General features: G+C 45.5%; 1 protein-coding gene across 5 annotated transcripts in view; it reads right to left on the bottom strand.

Annotated features, from left to right (window-relative positions):
- The window catches only part of LOC147999039 (disks large homolog 5-like), a 144,176-nt gene that overhangs the window by 32,191 nt on the left and 94,302 nt on the right, over positions 1–17,683 (bottom strand). Inside the window, exons 1-6 of one of the 5 annotated variants that reach the window (XM_087595732.1) lie at positions 11,185–11,343; positions 9,995–10,154; positions 9,385–9,528; positions 8,586–8,752; positions 7,769–7,874; positions 7,380–7,650 (exon numbers count right to left, since the gene is read on the bottom strand). In XM_087595732.1, the coding sequence (XP_087451858.1) occupies positions 7,810–7,874; positions 8,586–8,752; positions 9,385–9,528; positions 9,995–10,154; positions 11,185–11,311 (663 nt within the window). In that variant the 5' untranslated portion in view covers positions 11,312–11,343 and the 3' untranslated portion in view covers positions 7,380–7,650; positions 7,769–7,809. Of the gene's footprint in view, positions 1–7,379; positions 7,651–7,768; positions 7,875–8,585; positions 8,753–9,380; positions 9,529–9,994; positions 10,155–11,184; positions 11,344–17,683 lie in introns of those variants that run through there. The other 4 variants (XM_087595735.1, XM_087595731.1, XM_087595733.1 and 1 more) reach the window with 4 other exon arrangements.

Here is a 17,683-nt window from a genome sequence, read left to right as displayed (position 1 = left end):
CTGAACCCCAGCCCTGCTCCACCTGCATTCTTCGAGGCAGAGTTTCTATAGCCCAGGATGGTCTAGAATGCATCATCTACCTATGTCTTTTTTCCACTAATGATAGGATGAGGAGCATATGTCCTCCACACCCTTCTTTCCAAACAATGAACATGCTCATGGTCTGGTTATCACATGGCCATGAGGGAGGTAAATAACACTCAGCCAAAACAGAGGCGCATTCCACAGTCACACAGACAGCCTGGACAGATCTGACACGATCAGCACCAGGTTTGACTGCCACTACTTGAAGCAAGGTCCTCCAGTGTTAGGACAACCATTCAAACAGCAAAGAAGGAACCTGTTCCCAGCATCCGAGGAGTGGGAGACCCAGAAACCCATGTGTCAATGTGGCCATTTGGAAAATGGAAGTGGGGAGGCAGGGAAGCAGCCAGAACTGGACACAGTTGCAGGGACCCAGGCAAAGAGGGAATATTGGGGCAGAGTCCATGAGATGTCAGTAGGCAACAGGCCAGCTGGGACTAGTGTGGGTACAGGGCTTCTAGTGTGGGTATGAGAGGAGCAAAAGTAGCAATGGTCAGATTCTGATGCAGCATAAAGATTGGAAGGAGCTTAGACCGTCTCAGTGTCGTATAGGGACATTATAGACACTGATGTGCAGTGTGGGGATTGCAGGGTCCCTTATAGTGGTCTCTGCAGGTGTCAGGGCTCTGTCAGACCTATGACTATCAGGCAGGCTCTGAGTGCAAGTGAGAGTCACGGGACAGGCCCTGTGTACAGCCTGGTTTGGGGACATTTCCAGGTGCCCCATGGACTGCAAAATAAAGGCAAAGGACACAGGGAAGCCAGCAGTTCCCATGCACAGGACATAAATACTTGTAGACCTTTCTAGAATTTCCATAGACCATCTGTCACTAGTCCTCACTATAGAAGGCACCAGCATTCTGCCCTCTACTTCAATTGGTGAGACAGCTAGTCTAACTCCAGCAGTAAGGCCTCAGGGAAGACAGTAAGAACTCACAGGTGACCTCTTTTACTATTGAAACAGGCTCTTCCTATGGAGCCCAGAGTGACTGTAGGGTCCTAATTCTCCTGCCTCACAGTGACTGTAAATTCAAATCTACCTTCAAGAGCAATTGATTAATAGCACAGGGGGGAAGATCAGATTAAGGCTATCTAAAGGCCCCAGGGTGGTAGGATTACCAGGGTCCTAGTAAGTTTCTCCAGCCTTAATTACAACCTGAGTCAGTCCTGCTGTATGGGATATCACCTGCTGCCCAGTGATATCACAACTTGGAATTCTTTGTCAAATATAAGCTGTTATGGGAATGAAGTAGCCACACAATAAACACTGGTCTGGATACTCCTAGGTTAAGAATCCCCTGTTGGAAATGCCTTGGACCGCACCATTTTACATTCTGGATCCTTCTGGCTTTTTAGCAGATTTATAAATACAAAAAAGAAAAATGGGCATAGTAATTTAAGCCTATGATCCCAGTCATGGGAAACTGAGTCAGGGTGATGGAAAACTGTAAGTTCCAGGGCAACCTGTGTTTCTAGAAAAAAAAAAGGCATGGTGAAGATTCCACTCAAGTAGAAACCAAAAGGCTTTCACATGGGGCCTGCATTCCACTGGTCAGCACTCCCATCGTCACAGCCACAGGGAGACACTGGGGAATTTTTCCCACTGTCTCTCTTTGGGATGCAGTCCACCCCATGATTCTATGTGAGGAATGCCCCAAAGGTTGCATCATGTGAGGGACCTAGATAGTTCCAGGATTGGGAGAATTCAGGAGTTTATTATTAGGGATGATCTACAGCTTTGGCAAAGCTTTTCCCTCCACATGGCAGCCCCAGGTTTGGCCCCAACAGTAAAAATAAAATCCCCCCCAAAATAATGCCAACAAAATATCACGAAGCCTAAATGTCTGACCAGTCTCCTCAAAAGTGCACAGGAACCTGACTCCACATTTAGGACCCACTATGGCCTCTGTGACCTGTGAGAAGGGATCTAATATGGGAATTAGTACAGTATGACTTATCCTTATGGATATCTTTGGTGACAATCACCACCTGACCCCTGAAAACCCATCTACCTGGGAGGCTCAGCACTCATGTCACCAAAAAAGCCCAGATCCTAGGGCCAGCATGGGCAGGAGGTGAAGAAAGTTTGTCCCTCGTGAACATCAGTTGCTGCTCCTGGCCTGACTCTATCCTCAGGAGACAATGTTGCCCCAGAAAGTGTGGGTGTCAATGGCTATTCCCAGGCCAAGGCTGGGATACTGCTGGTCATCCCCGCAGTGACACCTCACCCCTGCATTGTGTGGTCATCCCCGCAGTGACACCTCACCCCTGCAGTGTGTGGTCATCCCCGCAGTGACACCTCACCCCTGCAGTGTGTGGTCATCCCTGCAGAGACACCTCACCACTGCAGTGTGTGGTCATCCCCGCAGTGACACCTCACCCCTGCAGTGTGTGGTCATCCCTGCAGTGACACCTCACCCCTGCACTGTGTGGTCATCCTCGCAGTGACACCTCACCCCTGCAGTGTGTGGTCATCCCTGCAGTGACATCTCACCCCTGCAGTGTGTGGTCATCCCCACAGTGACATCTCACCCCTGCAGTGTGTGGTCATCCCTGCAGTGATACCTCACCCCTGCAGTGTGTGGTCATCCCTGCAGTGACACCTCACCCCTGCAGTGTGTGGTCATCCCCGCAGTGACACCTCACCCCTGCACTGTGTGGTCATCCCTGCAGTGACTCCTCACCCCTGCAGTGTGTGGTCATCCCTGCAGTGACTCCTCACCCCTGCACTGTGTGGTCATCCCTGCAGTGATGCCTCACCCCTACAGTGCAGACCTTTGGGCCTGTGGCCTTCAGGATCCGGATTATCTGTTAAACTCAGTTCATAATCAGAATGTTTTGTGTTCAGCCTCTGCCTGGACTGTACTCCAAGAAGAGTTCAAGGATTTCTGTGGCAACATCTAGCGATCAAGCCTGAGCAAAATGATTCTCACATCACCCTGCAGGCAGGTTCCCATAGTCAATTCTAGTCCATTTAAGCTGCTGCTGAAGATGCCTTGAAGGCATAGCCACAGCGACCCTGTGTGTTCAGAGGTGATGTTTTCCTTCAGGAACCTGATGCTGAGTCTTCTAACCCAGCAGGCGGTCCCTGCATCAGGCTGGAGTCTTGAGTTTCTGTGTTGTCCTGATACCACCTGCTGTGTTCTCCTGGGGCAGAATGGATCTCAGAAGGTCTGGGCCAGTCTCACTGGTTGAGGATTCTTGCAAGGCCTCATCTCCAATTCCTGAGGGAAGGTGTAGGTTAGGAGAATGCCTGGATTTGAAATTCAATGTTTTCAGATTTCAGGATTGGATGAGGGGTACTCAGCATGTGCATGTGTCCATGTCTCTGTATGCATGCACATGCAGGCCAGGGATGGACACCAGCAAACTTCCTCAGTCACCCTACCCCTCTCACACAAAGGAGCTCTCACACAGAAGCTGTGGCTCACAGATGAGGTTGCTCAGGCTTAGAGTCCCAGAGATTCTTCTGCTGTGCTTCAAAACTTTGAGAGAGAGAGAGAGAGAGAGAGAGAGAGAGAGAGAGAGAGAGAGAGAGATTCTACTAGCTTGTACAACCATGCATGCACATATGGATGCCAGAGGGAAATATCCGGTGTCTTCCTTTTCGAACAGGGTCCTAATCAACTATCAGGTCTCTATATCTTAATATCTAGAAGGGGTCCCAGCATGAGCATAGCCAGGGCATACACATGCTTGGCTGTCAGTCAGGCAAGAGGCAGAGATCTTGTTCTATTTTTCATGGTTAATGCTCTTAGCACCCTTGAGGGCCTGGCGGAAAGCTGCCTGGAGACTGCTGGATCTGATGCTGGCCTAGACAGCCAGGGGTATTGATGATGGATGTCCAAAGTGGCCCTCATTCTTGGCAAACTTCTCTCTTCTAGTCTAAATGTGCTTGGGTGTTTAATGCAAGGACTGGGTTGTAGTTTTCCTGTTCTATCCTGCTGCCCCCTTGTTTTCTTCTGCGGGTCACCTGCCCTAGTGAGGAAAGAGAAGTGTGTGAGCCACAGCACCACCCTCCCATGCTTCTGCTTGCTGATCTGTGGTATCTGTTGATGTAGAACCGTTCCTGTGGCAGTCCTGTTGATGTTTGTGAGTTTTGAGGATTTACGCCAGTGTAGTAATGTGCATAGTCACCCTGGGAAACCCCACAGGAAGTTGGTCCCCAGGTTTCAGCACACAGAAGCACAGGCCATAAGAGATGCCCAGGTGTTGAAGGAGGTCCAGTAGATGTGCTGTTAGTTTCCTGTGTCTGATGCATGATTGTCCCTTGCTTAATAAAATGTATACACAAAACTCTTTAAGTGTCCCACTGACCTCTGAGAAAGAACATCAGTGGGAAGATGGCTTTGAACTCTTAACTCCCTGTTCCTTTCCTCATAACAGGTTTCTGTAGCAACCAAAGGAGAGAAGCCACCTGAGGGAAGGAAGTCCAAGACAGTGCCTAGGAGCAGAAGTAGGGTCTGGCTGTAGAGGGGACAAGTGGCTGGGTATAGGGACTCTAGGATCAGAAAAGAGGTTGCCTGGCATCTCCCACAGCAACGAAGACAGTCACGCATAGTCATGCTCAAAGGCCAGTCTGATCCAGACTGTCCCTCATTTCCCAGGCGATTATAGATGGTGTCAGGTAGCAGTTGAAAACTGGCCATCAGGGCATGATTCAAGTGTTTATTAAGGTATCATGGGATCAAGAGTATATGAGGGAATAGCCATATGTACACAGAACGACTTGCAGATCCAGAGAGCAGGGAGGGAATAGTCAGGAGCTCCTGCTTGCTGCTGCCTTAGGGGTTCTACAGAAATCCCAGTGGCACTTGGGAAGTGGAGGCAATATCAATTAGGGATTGTGGCCACATGGGGAGATTGAGACCAGCCATGTGCTGTGGCATCAGAACACTGACCAGCGATGACAAAATGAAACATAAAACACTGGTTGCTCAGCTTTGATACTGCTGACTGCTGACGTGGCCAGGGGCCATCCGGTTCACCAAAGGCTCAGCCAACAGTTGTCTCTCCACTCAATAAAAGTCAAAGAGTGGCCCAGCTCCAAAACCAAATGTGTGCCCACATTGCAATGGCTCCGGTACTGTTTCACCTCAGCTGCGGAGATCTCAGGATCCATGAGTGTCCAGCACGCACACACCCAAAAGAGACAGTCTTAGGGGTCTTAGGCAGCACTGAGGGTGGTGAGCCTCTGCCTCACGGCTCAACGGCCCTGACCTTGGCATTGTTTGGCACAAGAGAGCAAAGTGATGGGGACAGACAACCTGCAGTCTACCATGCTGGAAGGGCATGACTAACACTGATTGATCACATCCATGTGACTACTGAAGCTTTTCCTGCTCTCTGTAATGGTGACCTTACAGAAACCATGCACACCCGGTTTAGACTGTATTAAAGTAGCCACCATTTCAGGGTTCCCTGCAAGGTGCCATGGGACAGTAGTAGCATGAGTCTGCATGTATCTCGACAGTTTTCACTAGGGACTACACACACACACACACACACACACACACACACAAACACACACATACACACACACTTACTGACATGGTGCACATTCTTTGCACACAGAAGAAAGTGAGTAGTAGTGAAAATACACCAATCATGGAATTGATGGAGGGAGTTGTGGGCAGAAGCTGGGGTTTAGAGTTACTTAAAGGCCCTATGCAGGCTCTCCTTTTGTTGGATGAGAAACTTCAACTGCAATGTGGTTCTTTATTTTCTTTCTCTAAAGCACAGAGGGCTAGGGTGGATCTCAGGGCTTTGAGCATGTTCGGCAAGTGCAGTCACACTGAATTAAATCCTAGGGCTGGAACCCTATTAATCTTCTACAGAATTATAGAGCAGCCTGGATGAAGACTCTTAGCTGAAAATGTGGACAACTCAAGACAGGTACTGGACAATGGCTGTCAGACTTGACTGAAGACTGGAAATGTTTTGCTATCTCACAGGAAAAGAAGGCCCCTCCCACTACACTGTACTCTAAGGACATTTTATTCAGGATAGGATGACATGAACTATTGTCTCATGTCACAGATGTCAGCACAAAGTATCCAAGGTATTGTATGCCAATGGTAGCATCAACAGAACAAAGCACACAGTGTCATGAAGACATAAATTATGAGTTTGTGTAGCAAGACCCAGGCCTCTTCCAGGTTCTTAGATAGTAACTGAGAACCTCAAATACGGTAGTGATGTGATAGTGTGGTGTAAATCTAGTTACAACTAGTTTTGACACAGATGACACTTTTTGTGTCATGGTCAGCTTATAGTGAATGACTAGACCTAAGCATGAGAATAACCAAATACTACATTGCTTCTCTAGCTGCTGAGCTTCTAAAAGCCCTGGGGTGACAGCAAGCTTTTGTGGACATACTGGATTGGTTCTTCTGTACTTTAACTCTCTGAGTCACCTGCACTCTCAGCAAGTTAGATGAATTCCACAAATTGGAAATCAGTCACCTGGAAGAAATACATTCTCAATACGATCCCAGATTGGCCATGGAAAAAGGGTAGCTTGCACTGTCCCACCTCGGTTGGGCTTGCACAGGCTTGCTCTCCAAAAGAAACCTGTGTTCACAGCTGCAGGCTACATTCACTATGGATGCTCTTGAGGTTCCTTCCTAAACTGCTTAGATTACAATAATTTTCTTGCTAACAATCAAAAAACTGATTATGCCAAGCTGGCCTACAAGAAGCTAGTTTCTATTCTGTATTTTATCAGATGTGCAGAATACATATGGTCATCATTGATAACAGGTGAATGATCTGCTCTAATATGGACACTAAGTGATGCTGGAGGACGATCCTGACCCACAATGAGCAGTGGGGACACCAGAGCCCTGTAGGGATGCCTGGCAACCTAACACGTTGAGCACGCACAGCTCAGTAAGTTCCCTGTGAACACACATCTCCTGAGATCTCTCTATTTAATCATAGGTGATCCTGTCCACCTAATACAGCACCTCATGTGGAATAACAAAAGCCACCTGCAGGAGATGTGGTGATGACTCACAGGGTAGAGCACCTGCTGCTCTCTCAGAAGAACCACATGGACCCTAACAATTGGGTAAAGTGTGTCAGTGATTACATCATAAAGTGTGTGTCCGAGGAACAGCCACATTCTCCACACAAAAGACACTGTCACACTGAGTACCCCTTGGTGACTTTGAATTCACTTATTAGCCCAGGATCCATGGAACATGCAGAGATCCATGTGTAGCTGTCAGTTCTAAGTCCACAGGAGGGGACAGAACCCTTGAGTAAGAATGATGGTCTTAAGAGTCAAGAGATAGAATTCAATTTTTATTCATAACAAATACATTTTTACAACAAAACAGGATTAAAATGAATAAAAATATTTAAAAATATTTGAAAGTAAAAATAGTAACAAGAACATATAAATATGAAACAACAAAAAGAAAACTTCAATTAAAATCATAACAAAAATATTTCTAAAAGCATATTCTTAAGGAACATTTAGAAGCACAGATGTATTGCTGTTTCTCCTCTAGCCCACATAATGAAAGGCGGTCCCCCAAGTTGTCTCTCAAGTGCTGTTTTCTGAGAAGAAAGTAAGACTTCAATCAGTCAGGCTGGCTTAGTGGTATATAAATTTAGCGTCTCTAAGAAATGACAAATTAACTCAGAGGATGAATACTCATCCAAAAAATGTTGTTACCATTCAGGATGTTGGTCATCAGGGACTCCTGAGAAAGCAACTTATTCTTCAGGAAGCTCTCTTACTGGTGTGTGTCCAATTCCAGCTCTCTTGCACTTTCTGAGACCTGGGAGAGGAAGGCAGTTTTTCAGACACTGATTTGGTGGGGAAATGCAAGCCAGCTGTCAGAATGCTGCCTTCTACCACCTCAGTTCTATTGGACAGTCGACATGGACATTTTAAGTGATATCATTGTTGCTAACTCTGTGGGCAGGGCAAAATCTCCAGAGAGCCTCACAGTAATGTGGGCTGACAATATGGGACCCAGACTTATACCAGTGCAAAACAAGAACAGGGCAATGGCAAGAGACCTCATCAGGTTGCAGGAAGAAAGGAGATGTCCATATGTCACCAAAGATAAAGCCAATGACAAGTACTAATTTGACATTTGCACTTGGTTCTTATCCCAAAGGTGCTTCCTATACAAGAGATCACATGACCACAGAGTGTCATTTGTCAAAGAACCAAGAACTTGTTCAAAACTCTACATAGGATCCAATGTATCACATGGATATGCAATAATATGATATGTTATTCATCTGTCACCATTTCTAGACTGCAGCTTCAAAACGAGCAGCAAAATATGCTTGCACAATAATTCAGTTTCTGAAAAGTGGTTAACTTCCCAGAATACTTGTGCATAGGCAGAGCAATGAACAATTCCATTACATGAGGTGGTTGGCTGGTTGTGAGTGTAAATTAGAAAGGTGGTAAGAGAAGCAAAGATGTATCAAATTGGCAAATTTTATCAGATATTGTTAAGCTAACAGGTCCCTACCTGATAATGCTGGTTCTGTCCGTTGATGGTCTTTATCTTTCTTGTTAAAGTCAACCAAATATTTCTGGTTCAGTGCACAATCAAGATGTACCTCCTTGCTCTCCTGCTTCAGTGGGACCAACTTCTTCCTACATGTGTTCTCCATCAGGAGCTGGCTGAGCAGGTTTCTGGAAATACAGTCTGCATAGTAAGATCATGCTGCCCCTTTCTCCCATTCCTACTCCCAAGTCCCACTAACTCTACCAGGTCCCAGATACCCATGAAGACTTAATAAAATGCATCTTGATACATATAAGGCTGCTGCACAGAACATAAAGAGTTAATTCGGGGAAGAATAAATTGTTTGCTTGGCCTGACACCAATTAGTGTCCACACCTCTGAGAAAGAACATGGATCCACAACTATCCATGAAAGCCCAATGCATGGGGGCAACATGAATTAGTACTGGGCCAACACCCTCAAATAGGTCAGTAGAACCAAGAGAAGGTCATGCTAACCATGTGGTCCACGCACTGAGTGTTGTAAAACCTGGTGTGACACCATAGGTCCAGGTCAGCCTAATAAACTTCTGCTGACTTCAATCAGTGCTGTTCTCTCTAGAGCCTTTTGAAGATGCCTCGACAATCCTGGGATGAGGAACAGTCTTTTATGGAACTGAAAACTGAGTCCTAATGACCCTGGAACACTGATGGGTAAATAGCACAAGAGATAGAACCAGAGCTGAAGACCGTCCAATCCAGAACAAAGAAAGTCAGAAATGGCCATTCCACAAGTGATAGCCTTTCTGACCAGGACTTACCTAGAGAAGGTAATCTCCTTCTTCAGCTTATGATTGTTCTCATGGACCTCAGTGTTCTCCATCTCTAAGTTGTGCAGAATTGACATGACCGCCTCCTCCATTCTCTCCAGGTCTTCATAGTATGGATTTGGCCTGAAGTGTGACCTGGCCCCAAATGATAGAATACAATGAACATCGGCATTTAGGAATATATGAACTCAGGGTGGGTCCTAAATTACCCCAGGCTGCTGCCTGGATCTTCCAGCACTCAGTCACCTGCCTAGCAAGTACAGAGACTCACCATAAACTCACTGCAATTACAATCTTGCAAAGCCCACCAGCTGTCAAGGGCTTTGCAAATGCACACTGGGAACTCACTCTCCCTGACTTTATCCCTGAATTCTTCATTCAGACCACAAGTTCTGCTTTTAAATAAATGGAAGCAGATGAGTCCATTTTCAATCTCACTCCTCAGGAAGGGTCAGGTTCTGAATCTCCACTATATGGGAGGTGAGGTTTAGCACAGGGTGGTTAGGGAGGCACAGCTTTCTAGAACCCAAAACCTTAATAGGATAAGAAGGTGACCTTGCAGACCCAGGAATGAAACAAGAGCATTTGGAGCGATTCATACCTGTTCTTCATGGATCTCTCTGTCAGAAACCTCAGGCGATCTCTCAGGTCATTTCTCTCCTCGGTAATGAGCTGCAGCTCTTTAATCAGCCTCTCCTTTTCCTTCTTGGCCTGATTCTCGCTTAGTTCAGTGCCAGGGGATGATGTTTCTCTCCCAGCGTCTGTAGGTAGAAGAACACAAGTGAACCTGCATGGGGAGAATGCATAGAGTGTTCATAGACCTCAGTGAGGCCTAAACAGGAGAATAAGCCAGGAACCCAGTGTCACTGCTAGGCGATTGGTCTATGCTTAAGAGGCCTCCTCAGTGGATCTCAGTTCTCCCACTACTCTATAGATACCAAGAGACATAAGCAGCCAGGTGTTCCCTATGCCGGACATCACGTGCTTACATGTACCACGGAGATGGCTTCTCCAGGATTATCATCAGCTGAACAGGGTACAGCTTGTTTTCAGGACCCTCACTCCTGTGGCTTCAGAACTCAGATGATAAATTCCCCATCCAGAAAACTTGAGTGATTGGAGACACTCAGATGCCCTACCCTGATACTCTAAGCCAACAACTTTGGATTTAAAACGCATTTCAGGGGAGGATATGTTCAACAGACTTATCAGTGTCCCTATGTGAAATACCAAATGCCCCAGAAGTGCGAATAGGTTACAGGCTGAATCTTGGTCTACACGATCCAAATAGTTTTGGTATTTTAGAAACATGTTTGTAACACACACTCTAATATATAAAGCTAACGATGACCCTGCCAGTTAGAAGAAATCAGAGAAGGTCTAAGAACATAAGGTTATTGCCTGGAGCACAATCTCTCCCTGTTACTACTGTCAGATATCCACTGTATTTAAAGAATCAATGATAGTGAAATACATTGATGCCCTGTCTAAACTCAGAAAAGGTGGACCCTCCATGACTACTGATGAGGTTATTATATCAATGTAACATAACAAATAAACTGAAAAGTAAAGACCAGAAGTCCACAGTATAATAGCATTGGCCTTACCATATCCTCCCAGTGGGGATGGGGAAACTAAAGTTCTGAAATCCTGACTTTCAGGAATTGTGATATTCATGGAAATTCAATTACTTTTCAGATGCTCCAGTTGTTGTGGCCCATTGCTAGAAAGGTCAGCGTAAGCCTGCAGCCACCCTGGCAGGAAGCTCAAAATACACTGCCCAGAACTTACTCCACATTCCCCAGAAGTGCTGTCTTTGTCCATCATTACTTTGAGACGAAAGGCCAGACTCCTTCACTCTAGTCTCTCCAGAATCGACGTTCCCCCTCCCAAAACGCTTGCGAAGACGGGAAAACATGTCTTAGCTTGTAACTACCAGACTCAGACTGAGAGAAACTAGGGCACTGGTCGTCACTACAACACTGGTGACATCACAGAGGATTCCAGAACTCTCTAGGAGACAATAGAATGTCCAAGAAGGGACAGCTGATGTCATGGGGAGCAGACTTTGCCTCCCTGCTAATGTTCTCCCTGTACTGAGCATAAGCAGAGGTGCCCTTTCCAGGAGACTTTCCTGGGGCAGAGCCACTGAGCATCTCCTGCTTCCAAAGCCAAATTTTCCTCAAGGCTTGATTATAAAAACCTTAGTAATTCCTATGCATCTAAATGAATGTTTCCTTTCAAATCTTTCCCAAAAAATGTCTCATCCTAACTCAAATTGTCCTCATTCACCAATGTTAGCCATTAAAACTTCCTGAGATTTCACACCAGCTTGAATATGCAGTCAAAAGTTCTCCTGTCTCATTATGTACGAGTGCTTTAAATCACATCAAGAAATAGTCTGCATGGTAGGTTACAACATGCGTGTGTATTAGGGGAACACTCATGAAGTCATGTGCTTAGCAATCGACAATTGCCAGAAAATTCCTTAGGAGAAAGAGTTGAAGTCTTTAAGGTGCTAGGAAAAGTGTGGAGACCAGTTGGCAGAGGAAAATGCAATATTGGAGACACCAGTGAAGGGAACCTCATGCTGCTTGTGGGGTTCTGCTCTCTGCACCAATGTCGCTAAAGGAGCACTGATCACAGGCCTGAGTAAGATGTACCATGAGCTTCTATCAGAAAAATAAAATAAACAAGAGATATAGAGGGTGCACAGAAATGTCTAAAATGAGGCTATAAACATCATTAAGTGGATAGAGCAAGGTCCCAGCACCTGTACACTGGGAAATGGCCACCACACCAAACACAAAAGTAGTAACACATTTATCATAGTAAAACACATTTATAATAGTAAAAAATGAATACTTTATAGAATGCACCCACTAACACTGATTGATCACATCCGTAGTTCAAATTTTGGGGGCAAATTCATGGCCTTAACTACCTTTGTCTCAACTTATATAGCAAAAAATAAGAAAGAACGAGAAAAGACAAAGTCAAAACTAAAAGCTCAAGCTTCTCATATGAGGATTGCAGGAAGTGTTATATGGGAGTCAGTTCTGATTAGGCCATTTTAGATAGAACAGTGCATAGTGACCCTTAATGTGATGGGCCCTATATAAAGCTTTTTGCAATATTGGAATTTTAACAAACCTCATCCAGTATGTACGGAAGAGGCAAAGATGTGATCACCATGTCCTTACTCTGTATCAGGTTATTTTTCTGCATCCTTGATTGTCAGGCATAGAACAGCAACAATCTGAAATAGCTGGTAGACATGGAAAAACATGGCTAAAACTATAGTTGTGGGTTACACACCTCAACTGTGAAAGGCTAATGCTGTGTGCACAGTCCTTGGAGGCCACTCTTTTAAGCCTAATTATTTCAAACTGAAAGGAGGTTTATCTGAGCTCAAGGTGATCCTGGCCAGCCAGGTAGAGGGCAACATGTGATACTTGAGACCCTGTTTTAAACCAGCACAGAAATCCACACTTCATTCAAAGCATCATCTACGAATTCTCGATTATTTACCATTCTCTCCCTACCAGTCGTTCTGTTTGGAATGGTAGAAAACAACTGGAACTGATCTTTCTATTTTAAGGACCTTGATCTCTCTTTTTTTAGGTCCACATTAAGAGTGCATACAAATGGACATCAACATCTGAACATCTTAGTATTATCTACTCTGTAAATATAGCATAATACTGTGCCTATGACAGTCTCAAGCTTCCTTGAGTGTAGTTGCCCCATCAAGAAGTGTGAAGTTCTGAGTTCAAACCCCAGTGATGCTTTAAAGGGACTAGAAGAAAGCGATCAGAGATACTCCACTTCTTTGTCCTTAGATTAAATCAAGTTGACACAATGTGAACCTGGTGGGCTATTTAACCATGCATCTTTCTCCCAACCCCACTTCCACGAGTTCAGTCCATGGCAGAATTCATCCCCCACCATCCTAAATATTTCTTTATATATTTCTACAAGAGCCAGGTTTCTTTTTTTTTAATAGAATTAGTTGTAGGCAATCAACTGCTGCCCTATGTGAGAAATGATTAGTATCTATTGCAACTTACCACAGTGTATTTGTGTATACAAGTACATTATTGGAAATCCAGCATTACTGAGGGATTGGAAACCAGTGCTGTGGCCTTGCCTTTCTGTGCCTCTTCCTGGCTCACAGGCAGCTGGGGGCAGACCTTGAGTTCCTCTTCAGGGACAGAGTGATGTTGAATGGGCACTGAGCAGGCAGAGAAACACAGCTGAGGCAGCTCCTTTCAGTTATTAAACACATCATCTCCTTCCGATCTTAAGGGCTATTGCTGAGGTCTTGCCCCCATACCTACCTTAATAGCAGTGAATTTGTTACACAGCAGCCAGCTCTTTCCTATTGCTCTGTAATACGCCTCCACATCATGGATGCCAAGAAAAACACTAACAAAGAACAAAAAACTCTGACGTTGAACTGTGTGGTGCTGGTCACATACCCTGTTATGTTCTGTATGTTATGAGGTTTGTTAATCTTAACAAGTTCCCCAAGTGTATTCTTCACATAGGACCCAATAGATTCAAGGAAAATAGGAACAATTATGTGTAAAATGGCCTGAGTCAGGGCCCACAGACCGAAGCATTTCCAACACTTGTGCACCAGCCCATGTGGATTTTGCAATGAGCGGGGCCTAGCAATGTCCAGTACACAGTTGTGAGCTGTTGCTCTGGTTGAACTGTATTGGTGTGTGCATTAATAAACTACACCTATTTAAATGAATTCAGTGTCCTGTGGTTTGAATCCAGACCCCTTGACACCAGGTCTTCCATTCTGCAGCACTCGGGAAAAAGGCTAAGTTTAGGAAAGGTGACCTCTTGTCATAAGTTATGTGACAAGAGGGATGGTGAATGATCCCTTGTGATAAGAATCAAGGTTTCCTCTGTGGTATTTAGGTCTATACTGGCCCTGTGCAACAGCTTCAAGAACCCATTTCTGATTTTCCTTGGGATTCCCGTGATGATGCACTCAGACATGATTGGAAACAACCAAAACGGTGGTCAGACTTGATTTATAAAATGTAGGTAACATTGCAAACTTATGTTGTAGGATATTTGATCATATTGTCATCCCCAATATTGTGTTATTTACTTAGAAAAATACCTTCTGGCTGTGTAGTTCAGTACTAGCACCAATATTTAACCCTAGAGCTATTTTTGTTTGTTTGTTTGTTTTTTGTTTTTGTTTTTGGATGAACAAGTACTTTCCTATTTTGTGGCCCAGCCCTATCTCTTACTTCTTTGCACAGTCATAGAGAGACCTCAAACATATACTCAGACAAAGCCAGGGGAGTGTATAAAAGGGCCTAAGGCAATACCACATAATGACATTGAAAGTGGGCTCTCTTCTTCATGCACGCCTCCAGCTCTCCTGACATCTACATGAATTATAACTCCTAATGCAGTGTAAATGATGTCTGCGCTATTGCTGAAGGAATCATGAGAATAACAACTGTAAATATTCCACCATGGATAGAATTTGTGGAAAGAGGCAACTGGCAGCCAATGAGAGGGCTCTACAGTTAAAGGGGCTTGCTGTCAAGTCTGATGAGCTTGACTCAATCCCCAGGACCCACGTGGTAAAAAGGAGAGAACCAAGGGACAAGCTGTCCTCTGGCTTCCACTCATGTGCTTACATGTATGTGAGTATATATGTATATATCTGTATGTACGTGTGGATATGAATGTGTGTGTGCATGTATGTGTATACGTGTATATGTATATGTGTGTATATGTCTGTCTATATGTGTGTATAGGTGTATTTGTATGTGTGTATATGTATTGTATGTGTGTGTATGTGTGTATGTATATGTGTATGTGTGTATGCATGTATGTGTGTATGTGTGTATGTGTGTGTATGTATGTGTGTATGCATGTAGGTGTGTATATATCTGTGCATGAGCATGAATGTGTATAGTCATGTATATGCATGTGTTTTCAGGTACCTGTATTCGTGTTTATGTACGAATGTATGTGTGTATATGTATGTATGGACACACAAACACACACAATGTTAAAACATAAAAAGCTCCTTGGAGTATTCACCGTGCCTGGATAAGTGGTGACCATGTGGGGGAAACACATGTCCATGTAAGCACACCTGTTCACGTGCACTGAGCAATGCCCAGCCTGGTCTTGAGCTCACTACCTGCCCAACGATGAGTTTCTGCCCACCTGGTCTTCTCAGAACCAGGCGACGATTGTTCCTGCCATTCCAGTTCTGTTCCAGTTTCTCATGCCACAAACCTTCTAGCTTGAATCGCACCTACTGACGCAGGAACCTAACAGCCTCCAACCCAGTGAAGTAAGTAAACTTCTTCCTGACATCCTCAGGCTTGGTGTCCCCCATGAGTCACAGGGAGGAAGGATGGCATGCACCAAGGAGAAGGGCCATGGGCAAGGAAGACAGGATCATAAGTCAGTCATCCCTGACACCAGCAAAGTGTGTGCTTCAGAGCTGGCTCTGCTCACTCTTGTCCCAGTGGCAGGACTTAAGAGTGGTGCATACCTGTCACCCAGCGCTCAGAGACGTCTGAGGCATGAGAACCAGGAGTTCATGGCCATCGTAACTAATGGTGAGATCAAAGCCAGCCTGGGCTGCATGAGACTCAGTCTCAAAGCAGGCAAGGAGGAACTTGCTATATTTGAGCAAGGAAGCTGCCATCCTCCTGGGTTCTAAACATTCACTGCAATACAGAAAGATGCTAGGGCTAGTGTGGCAGAAAGTAGGAGACAGAGAAGCCAGGTTAACCCTCACTAATCTTCTCATGCTGTGTGAGCTATGAGTAGATGGTGCCCTATACACTGTGGACAGGATGGTCTCTCAGACAGTTCAGAAAGCCATGGAGGACTCCAGCAATTCTCCACTTGGGTGTCACTTGAGTCTTATATGTGTGTGTTTACAAGCCAAAACATAAAATCTATAGGTGACTGTGTGAATTCAACATGGCCCAGCCATGTGCTGGAATATTATTCAGCCTTACATAGGATTCAGATTCTGATCCTTGAACAGGAATGAGAATGGTAGCCATTCTCCTAAGTCAGACCTCCAGGCAGTGCAAAGACAAACTAACACTGTATGACACCACTGAGGGCTGCAGTGTCACCAGTTATATAAAGACAGAAAGCAGGAAGGTTTACAGAGCCCCAGGGGTGACATGGAGGGGGGAGGTTGGAGGGTAGGTGTGTAAGTGGGACTGAGCCTCAGAGGAATCAGACATGGCTGCAGAATATGCATGTGGTTGCCTCCCATACCTGTGGGTGCTGCCTCCTCAGAAAGGCAAATACAACAAAAGAAAGGACCAGAGGGGACAGGCTCTGACCTCCTGTAGACACACACAAATGACGTGACAGAATGTGCACACTGCTGCCTTGCTGCAGGAGCAGTTGAGCTTCCAGAAGGGTTGAAAGAGGCTGGAAGGGCTGAGCATGGCACTGAGTTCAAGGACATAGCTTTAGGTCCTGGGGAACCTACGGTGCCCAGGCCCCATCCTGCTGATACTGAGGGACACAGCTGACATTCAGGGTGATGGCTGGGCTGGGCTGGGGAATAGGTGTCCACTCTCACCTGCTCCAGCTTGAAGATGTGCTGGGTGAAGTAGGACTGCAACTACTTGTTGGATTCATTGATGCAAATCTGCTGGAAGCTATTCTGTTCAAAGTCCTCAAATCTGAAAATGGCCAAGACACCAATGGGCAAGCACTGGGAGACAAGGTTTTGATATAGCCGGGGCCTCCTGGGAAGACTAGCCGTCCTGAGAGGAGTTGCAGAAGAGGGGATGTCTTTTGCTGACCTGTTTGGTACCCACTGTTTTTTTGCCAAGGGTTCCTTTATTACTTCTTGATGGAACCAGGCCTGCACATATCCAGTAAGCATTGGGGTGGAACCTGGGCTTGGTGCCCACATGCTGGCATCGCTGAGGGTGAAGCCTAGCCTACCACACTTCCAGCAACGAGTGCAGATGCCTGGGTTCCTATAGAATGGCGGTTCTTACCCTTCCTAACACTGTGACTCTTTATTTCAGTTCCTCATGTCGTTGTCATCCCAACATAAACTTATTGGAGAGCTGCTTCATGAGTGTAACTTTGTTACTGTGAGGAACTGTAGTGTAAATGTCTGGTGTGCAGGAGCGCTGATGTAGAACCCACAGATTGAGAGCAGCTGCTGTAGAGGATCAGAGTCCTCTGCCAGCCCTGGTGTTTGCAGAGATCCCGTGGGTTCCTAGTCTCCATGGCTTTCCCAAGGACAGGG

This window comes from Rattus norvegicus, chromosome 19, assembly GCF_021556685.1.
Source record: "Rattus norvegicus strain SHRSP/BbbUtx chromosome 19, alternate assembly SHRSP_T2T, whole genome shotgun sequence".
Lineage (NCBI taxonomy): Eukaryota > Metazoa > Chordata > Mammalia > Rodentia > Muridae > Rattus > Rattus norvegicus.
This window is presented reverse-complemented; position numbering and strand designations above follow the sequence as displayed.